Genomic DNA, 9560 nt, shown 5'->3' with positions numbered 1-9560 from the left:
TTGTTTAGGACTAGAAAGTTCTTGAAGAGGGTGGTCATGACATTTTTGAATCATCCTCAAGGCCCAGTGGCAGAGGTATCAGCAGGAACACAAAAGCCACTTTTGGAGCAGGCAAAATACATCTATGTGGGCGGATCCAAATTTGAGCCAGACGCACACTTGATAGCATTGCTCAAGTAGATCGGTTCCTTCCTTTTGTGCCGATTCAGCCTGCAGAGCCAGACTGTGATCCTTAGTTTTACACCAAAGACTCCTCAGGTTGGCCTTGGTTCCAGGGTTTATTTCTCTCTAATGAGGCTGCAAAGGAGTGGCTTCCTTTTATGAGTAGAAGTAGCACTTAAGGGATAGCTTTTGTTTGGAATTTGAAGTTGTGCTTGAGGGCAAGTTAGTCAACACACAAGTTGTCTTGAAATAACTGTCCTCTGCTCCGGGATGCAGCTTACATCTTTCCCTGGTAGAGCAGGAGGAGCGAGAGCTGAAAGCCAAGGTTGAATTTCTAGTGTTTTATTTTCTCAATAAAGTACGACATGATTATGCATGGATAATAGCGAAAAAAAAATCTTAAGTACATTTTCACGGCAGTCACCACTCCCGCCCCTCAGGGGAAAAAAAAAAAAAAAAAAAAAGGAAACTGGGAATGGTTTGTAAAGAGCATTGGCCTGGGAGTCCAGAGCTTAGGCTGAGAATGAAACTCAACACCAGCACAGCTTTAGGACCAGCAAACACCTCTCTGAATCCCTTTCCTTTCGGGTTAAATGAGGGTTTGGGGCAGTGATTTCTAGGGCCTCTTCCCACACTTAACATTCTGCCTGTTGTGGATCTAACTAAAGATTAACAACCTGCCAGTGGCTTGATATGGGCTTTTAGAGATGTTTCAGCGCATTCCTTTTACGTTCATATTTCCACATTAACACACTATATTGAGGACATATATGTCAGGCACTATGTGTCCTATATATATGTTACCCAATTTAATTCTTACAACAATTCTCTGTGGGCAGGTATCATCCTACAAAATTTACATGTGAGGAAACTCAAATGCTGAGAGATAGCCCAATTTCACTGCAAGTGTTAGAATGGGAACTGAGCCCCCAACCTGGCCTTCTGCCACCCTGTTCCTCACCAGTATATTGTGAACTGTACCTAACATGAAAATGTTACTATTTACAGTTTTTTTTTTACTTGATCAAAACTTGAAAGTCTTGGACTAAAGAATGGACTAAAAAAAAGACATTAGAAGACTTCAGAGATGCACTCTTGGGGTCTGTGTTGTGTTGAGCCATGGAGGTGGTATTTGGATATCTGGGTGTGGCCGCCAACAGAGGGTCCTGTGTGCAGGGCCTGGTCTTAGACTTCGTAGGTTTCAGGGGGAGCCCAGTCAGAAGACCCAGGCCTAAATTAGGAACATTTTTCCCAAATGAGATTGTGTACGTGCTTCTTTGCAATTTGGGGAGTATCCTCACACATCTTTTCCTTGGACCAATACTTCTGGTTCACAGAACCCTAGGAGTCCTGAGCCCCTTTTGTGGGGTCTGCAAGATGAAGATTATTTTCATAATACTAAAACATTATTTGCACTGATATTTGTACTTAACTGAGGTACAGAAGCAATGGTGAGTTAAACTGTTGTAATGTAAGCACGAATCAAGCCAGGGGCACCAAACTGCTGGTAGGAGTCATGATATTCTTTACTTCAAGCACACTCTATAAAAAAAAAAAAAGTACCCGTTTCACTTAAGAATGTCTTTGGAGAAGCAGTAAAATTTGCTACTTTTATTAAATCTTGAAATTTAAGTTGTGGGACATAAAATGAGAAACACCCAGAAGGCACTCCTATCCCCAAGTACAATGTTGGTCTGGAAGAAAAGTACTGGGCCAACTGAGCTGGGAGTTGAGCTAGCTGCTTTTCTCACTGCACATGGTGTTTACTGAAGAACTGACAAACTGGGGTTCTTTGGCAGAGATGTTCTTGAAATTAACAAAGTGACCCTGTTTTTTCAAAGAAAACAGCAAACTGTCACCAATGATAAAATTTTAGGTTTTAAGCAAAAGTTCTACTTTTAGAAAACTTGTATCCACTATGTGAGTTCGACTTGGAATTTCCTTAGAGACTGCTTGTGATACTTTGATCTTATAAATGATTTTTAAAATATATTTTGTAGCAATATGTCAAATACTTTGAAGATCTACACACATTTCAGTAGTAGCAGTCATGTAGTTCGGTACATCCGTGAACCAGTATTTTCTAAATGATGGATGCATGGGTAAAAAAAAGATGGAGTCACAATGCCAGATGGACCAATGGCCTTTAAAGTAACAAAGTATCAAAAGTTCACTGATGTAGTTCCAGACGCCATAGAATCATCAAGCTTTAAGAAACAAACTATTATCTTTAAAAAACAATAATCTGGAGAGGCTATTAAGAATCCCCCTTCTCCACATACCTGTGTGAGGCTGGATTTTCCTCATATGCTTCAACCAAAATGAAGTATCACAAGATTGAATGTAGACGCAGATTTGAGAATCCACCTGTGTTTAAGTAAGCCAGACATTAAAGAAATTTGCTAATTGTAATAAACAGTTCCACTCTTCACTAAATTTTTTTTTTTTTTTTTTGGTTTAGGTTCCCCCCCATTGAAATATATAATGGTTTTATCATTATATTTTATTACTTTTTATCATTTTTATTACTTTTATTATCATTACTTATAAATGAATTAATACATATATTTTTAAAATCTGTTTTGATTTCTAATACAATACTATTGATTGATGCAAACCACATAAACAGAAACGTTAGGGTCCTTGATGGTTTTTAAGGATCAAAATGCCCTACAACCGTAAAGTTGAGGAAGCACTATCTTGACCCCTCCCTCCTCACAGGTAGCCATGGACACAGGAAAACCTGATGCACTGAGGGCACTTCAACAGGTGCTTCTCAAGTTCACAGGCTGGGGAACCACTGCAGCCTCCAACTCTCCACTCCTACCTCCAGGCTCTCCAAAACACCAGGCTGGCTCTCAGTGTGGTAGCTCGGCTTGGTGCCATTTCTAGCAAAAGTCAAAAGGAACAATAAATAAAAAAGAGCGTTGCAATGGGTGGGGAAGATGAGAACAGCGATGAAGCAAAAAAGACTAAGCCAACGCTAGACCTATTCTGTTGGCCTGGTTCCTCTTCGATGCTCCAAACAGGCTAAAATGAGGGGTGCAGGTGTAATTTTATCCAAGAGGAGAGAGGCAAACAGCAGATGCGGGACTTAGTGATCATTTGCACGTTTGTTCTTTAAGCCCCGAAGAATTTCAGCACTGCTCATCTTCTTGAGGTCACTAGAACTAGGAATATTGCATTGAAGAAATGGTAACTACCCTGTTTTCTCTAAGCAGCCGTTGTCTTAGAAGTTCTTGGCCTTCCGATACCTTTGCCTCTAAAAGGAGTTGCACTGAGGTGGCATTTGTAATAGGCACTATATCCTCAAGTTTGGGACACTGCTGTTCAAGCTTCAATTGAACTGGGATTTTGTTAGTTATTTTCAGAAAGAGGAAACATAAAGTTGCTAACGTAGCCTATATACATTTAAAAAGTGTTTTCTATAGTCTTCTTTATTGGGAAGGCAGTTTTAAAACTAAGTAAGCCAGTGGCCAAAGGAATGGATTTGTGAGTCCTTGAAGACCGAAATGTAAAGACTAGCTTATGACAGTAGATGCTGTGCTTCTAGAAAAAGGGCAGGATACCAAAATATTCCTGATACGAATATGGTAGGGAGAGGAGACAGATGATTTACTGTTGCTTACTTTTCCTAATGTGATGGAGACAGAATAAGGCTCAGTAAAAAAAGAGCCAAAACTACACGATGCAGACTTTGTCCCTGGGTCCATTCAAGTTTGTAGGCGTGTCTCCAGAAGTCACTTGCCTCTCTCTGCGGCCATCCACACACACTCATCAGCCCCAGGAAGTCAGCACAATTGGGAAGCTCAAGGCAGAAAGCATTTAAGGACGGATCAAACCAGAGCTTGAACCAGACCCTCACAACAAGCATTTCTGTAAGCAGGAGCTTCTGAAAGATAGATTCACAACTAGAAAAGAACTATACAAAGTTGAGGGACTTATTTGTCTTCTGTTTTGTTTTTCCTTCCCTGAATAAACTGGCTTAAAAACAACTTTTTTTTCTTTGGGTGGTAAATAGTAGGTATTTATTTGAAATGAAAAAAAAAAAGTACCTGGACTACTGCATTTAATCATGTATTGTAATTGTGTTACTCTACCTTTTTGCATCAGAGACAGATATACAATGAACATTCAGTTATCACAGATTGCACACTAGATAGTAAATCTTCAGGCCTTTTACATAACCACCAAAGAACAGATATTGGATTCTGCAGTATAGTACAAACGTCCACAATCAATCCAGTCTTAGCCAGTATCTTCAATTTACTTCTGTTGCTGTACAAATAATTGGCCATTACTAGGGCTTACAAGTTAATAACAGGACAAAAAAATATACATTGCACTGACACAAAAAGTCAGCTGTGTTAATAGTCATGCAACAAGTAACCAAACTTGCTGAAATTAAAAATACTTTCTAAAAACAGTTTTAACGGCATAAATAGTTTATACACAGTTCATTTACCAAAACAAAATGTATTTAAATGATACAAAGCAAAAATAAGTTTCTACCAACTTTATACATAAGAAAGTGCAAAATAACTTATCTAGAGGGTTTTGCTATTATCCAGACGGATGGCTGCTATGGGCAGCTATTTTCCTCTTCAGAAGCATGACATTACAGTTGCACACTATACACAGACGTTGGAATAAATGGGTGGATGGATACATGGATGAATGAACGAATGAGCTACAACGATCAGGCAGGGCCCTGTGAGGCACTCTCAGAGAAAGAATACAGGCCACACAAAGGTGGATGCACATGCTGAGAATATGTGTCGGTAAACAAATTTACATGGAACACAGAAAGACATCCAGAGAAACGATTAGTTGATGTATGTGAGTGTGCTTGCATGTGTGAGTGGTTTGTGAGTTCTGCATTCGAAAGCAAAAAGAAAAGAAAGTCCACTGAATAAAACAGTTGCCCACAGCACCAGCTGCCAGAGGAAATACTATCATGAGGGTTTTGGTTTCCACCTTCTAGTTATGGAAGTTGTGTCGGAAAGTTTAAAAGTGTTCATCCCATATAACTTCATATTACATAGAGGAATAACCTTTAAGTAACTACATACACACATTCATATATTCAAGTCTTTAAAGAACACCTCTGCCATTGGGTTTGGGGTAAACACGGTTCATAGACACGAGGAGGACGCTTCTTTTAAAAAGTGTAGAATAACACTGCTACAACTCATCTATAGGGCCGGACAGGGGCGAAGCCCACGGTTACGTGATGGCACAATTCCTGCCACTGTTAAACATCCAGCGTTATTTATTAGAATTGAAGTAAGATGGTGGGCAGGGAGGGGTGTGGGGGAGGGGAGTAAGACAGGAAGGAAAACAACACAACTTTTCTTCAAGTGAAAGTATTAATGCCGATAATCCTTTTATTAACAAGTGTATTTGAACTTTTAGAAATGGAAGTGTATTAATCGATTTTGATATGTAATCATAAATAGACTGTAGGCTCAAACCTAGGTAAATAAAGGTTTAAATTTAGTAAGCATAAGGCACTAAAGCAGCCTTTATATTTTCTCTTGGAGACCTAGTTATCAGGAAGAACAAATTTGTTCTTAAGCTGGTTTCAGCCCATTAGGTACAAGGTTACTATTGTACCAATGCCTATTTTTGAATGCATGTGCATATATGTGCATTTTAGTGCATAAGTGTGCCTGTCACCAGGGCCTAAAGATGAAAAGTTGGGAAAGCCAGAGCCACTGTCCTTTGTATGATACCTCCATGAGCATGTGAAGGTCTGTCCTTCCTTGCTTGGGCCATAAATAATTCTACATTTTTTTTCAAATCACAGGGCTTTTAGAATTGTTCATAATATTATCACTAAATATCTGAAAATGTTAAAATCTAGATTAGTTGTTTCATTTGTTTTATATATATATACACATATATATATGTACATAACACACATTTAAAAAAATCCCACCACCAAAGCCTTTTTGTCTGTAAACTAAACTTCTCGCTTAGCCCCAACCAGCTTTAGTCTCCCTGGATTTGTGTGTTCTGTATCCAACTAGTAGAACAAATTAAATAACTAAATATTAAAATACTGTAATTATATTCATAGCAAAAACAAAAAAATAGACATTGATACAGTATAAATCTCACTGTTTTCAGGTAGATGGCATTAAATGGTAAAGGTTAATTATAAGCAGTTCTGACATGATCCAGTTTTACAACAAGGTTTATACGTTAATTCTGTACACTTTTTTCATGTTTTACCCTTTTTTGAAAATAAGCTATAGTAGAACATTAGTGTCACCAAAGACACATACTTATTATGTTCTATGCAAGAGAAGCTAATTTGGGTTACATGCAAAAATATTTCCATTAGTTGAGGCAGGGCTGTTTCCTGCATTGCATCAATCACGTGACCACCGACCGCTATGCAATGCTACGAAGTTACGCTATGGCCACACAGCAGTCCGGACAGAAGTTTACAAGGGGCCTTAGGACACTGGAACAACACTGAGGTGGCACACGGCCAGGTGCAAGATGCCCAGCTATTTCCAGGCTATCTCATGGCAGGACTCTTATTCTCCCACACTGTTTCCTAAAGAAGGTCCACATTATTTTGGTTACTAGCCTAGTTTAAGTGGAGATACTGTGGGCAACTTGAAAGAAAGGACATCGGGCACAGAGGCTGGGTTTGAAAGAAGGGAAAAAAGACCACAGATAATGTCTTTGAGGATTTAAAAAACATATTTATAATTAATTTGTGAGAGATGTCAGACAAACCGTAAGTAAGTAGTTCACTGAGTTAGTGGTTTAGTTTGAAGTCTCATGTTACAGACGGTTAAGTCCTTATTTAGAAAAAAAGGCCTTTATACCTATTTACAATATACACAGTTACTTGCAAAGAAGTCAGATTTACAACCATTTTCTAAAAGCCTTTTTTTTTGTTGTTGGTGGTGGTTTTTCCAAATAAGGATGAGTAGATCTATAAAAATGAGACGCAAGAAAAGACAGTTAATATGCGAGGATTTTCTCTTGGAGACAGCTACTGGTAACAGGGAGAATCGGATATTGGAAGAGTCGCTCCTAGGAACCACCTTCTGTTCTTCTTGTGCTGTTCACCCGAACAGTGTCTGCCCCATTACTGCACTCTACACCCGCTTGTTCACTGATCCCTTTGAATTCAACGCTTCAAACACGTGGCATGAAGAGAGGCGTAAACGGAGACTGTTCTGATGCCTTCTGAGCTGTGAGCCGTGCCAGGAATCGGGAAGGGGGTCTACGGACCGCGGTCTGCAATCGGCTTGTTGAATCTTCAACAATTCCGAGGCCCATCCTCTGAACCCCTCTCATGCTGTAAATTGTAGTAACAGTTCTGACACACGCGCACCGGGGATGAGATTTTCAAGCGTTTGATTTCTGACTGAAACCGACTGCACCTAAGGGAAAGGCAAAATCAAGTAGTTACAGGTACTCTCCGTGGTTGATCATGGCATTGAGAAATACAAACTTAAGAATTGAACAGAAAGCCAAAGACCCACTGGTTTGTGTCGTGTGGTTGACCTAGGACCAAAACAACCTGCCATATTATTTGTTTCCATCTATGAAGAAAAGTAATATTGAACCAAGAAAAGCTATATGCTTGACTGGAGAGAATTTCCTTTTTTTTTTTAAAGTTAAGATTTTCCTACAGGGTGAAGTCAAGGGGTCTAACCAGCTGTGAGGCCATTCTTCCTGTGTGACTGGTTCTCACGCCCTATGAACTTGGGAGGGAAGCCCGTGTCTTCACTTGGAGCTTGCCTTTTTTCTCGTGGCAGAAGATTTACTACTCGTTTTAAAAGACTCTTATGTCACTATCAAGTTCCTTTGGGCTTTTAAACACCCCGTGATCCACTCCTCAGTCATTTCTTGAACAGTAGTTTGGCTTTTCTGTCTAGTCCAATTGTTCTCATTTTCTGTTTATCCTGACAGAATTCCTTGAAGAAGACTCTACTTACGAGGTGTTCAAATTCTTTAAAAAGTATTCCTATTCCTGGAATAAAGCAGGGTATGACCTTGGATGTGGCATTTAATCACTTTCAGCTTGCCTTTTCACAAGACTGAAATAGAGAATTGTATTTCATCCATCAATCTACCAGTAAAGGTGTCCAGGGAATAACTGAAGTGCCACCAGCGTTAGGAGTTTAAAGGGCTGTTCTTGGACTTTGAGGAGACACTCAGAAGCACTAGGCCCCGCCCAGACAGCTCTTCCTTCCATGCCTGCTCTATCATAATCAATCACTGTTAGCTGGTTGTTCAAATAAAACCTCCATCTAACATCTGATAGCAATGGAAAATTTAAAGAACTACCTACCTTTAAACAATATTTTGAAAATTAAACACTTCAAAGAACAATGTGTGCCAGTGTACAAATGGGGTGTTGACTACCACAAATTCCTAGATTACTAGGTTTTATAGAGTGTGCTTCTCAAAGCACAGAACCACAAGACAGAATCCTCTGCCAATCTCCTAGAAAGTCCCATAAGGCATAATGGCTGGCACCGACATTGTGGCTACTTGATCTTGAATCAGACTTCCCAAGAAAAAGGTTTAAGGTATTAATTTGGAAAATAAAAACAAAAAAACCAAACCAAAACAAAAAAAAAAACTATAATAACACCTTTTACTGAACACTTGTATTGCCAGACTCCACACTTGGTGTTTCGCAAAACTCATGCACATGATTTCACTGAATTCTCTCAACACCTCTACGAGGAGAGGTAGAATTATCCACATTTTTACAGATGAAAAATATGCTCAGAGAGGGTTAGTAACTTGCTTGAGATGACAGAATGGACAGTAACCCAGTGAGCATTTGGTCAGTGTAAACCCAAAGACCACCGCCTTTTCAATAACTGGCTCAAAAACAATTATCCAGTCCGTGGTTTCTGTGAAAGTATTTCTACAGTAAAACAATGTAAGCCTTAGAGACTTCTGCCTACAGGATCCTTTCCCTTTTCTGTCATGTAAAGTGAGAACTGTACATGCATAGATGGGACCCCAGTGCATGCATAGATGGGACTGTACATGCATAGATGGGACCCCATGGATGGGACCCCAGAAATGGCATCCAAATCAACTATGGGGGGACAACTGGAGATGAGAAAGATCCCCACTACACGCCATACCTCCAAGTATATTCCAAATGTATTTGGATCTAAAACCCTAAGCATGAAAAACAAAACCCCAAAACTTTTAGAAGAAAATAACCAAGGCTGTCTTTATGGTTTCAAGACAGGGAAAGCTTTCTTAAGCCACAAAAAAAGGAAAAAAATCACAAAAAGTAATAAATGTGATTACAACAAAATTAAAACTTATGAGACGCTTCCTGGGTGGCCCAGTCAGTTAAGCTTCTGACTTCAGTTTAGGTCATGATTTCGCGGTTCGTG

At 39.5% G+C, this 9560-nt stretch overlaps 1 protein-coding gene across 12 annotated transcripts in view; it reads right to left on the bottom strand.

Annotated features, from left to right (window-relative positions):
• Positions 1 to 4223: 4223 nt before the first annotated feature.
• Positions 4224 to 9560, bottom strand: part of WDFY3 (WD repeat and FYVE domain containing 3) — a 247835-nt gene continuing 242498 nt past the window's right edge. For all 12 annotated transcript variants that reach the window (XM_040479270.1, XM_040479279.1, XM_040479263.1 and 9 more), the window contains one exon: positions 4224 to 7571. In XM_040479270.1, the coding sequence (XP_040335204.1) occupies positions 7448 to 7571 (124 nt within the window). In that variant the 3' untranslated portion in view covers positions 4224 to 7447. The remainder of the gene's footprint in view (positions 7572 to 9560) is intronic.

The sequence above is a fragment of the Herpailurus yagouaroundi genome, unplaced genomic scaffold, assembly GCF_014898765.1.
Source record: "Herpailurus yagouaroundi ecotype Mexico unplaced genomic scaffold, PumYag 28, whole genome shotgun sequence".
In the NCBI taxonomy this organism is placed as follows: Eukaryota; Metazoa; Chordata; class Mammalia; order Carnivora; family Felidae; genus Herpailurus; species Herpailurus yagouaroundi.
The sequence above is the reverse complement of the archived record's forward strand: the minus strand, read 5'-3'. Positions and strand labels throughout refer to the sequence as shown.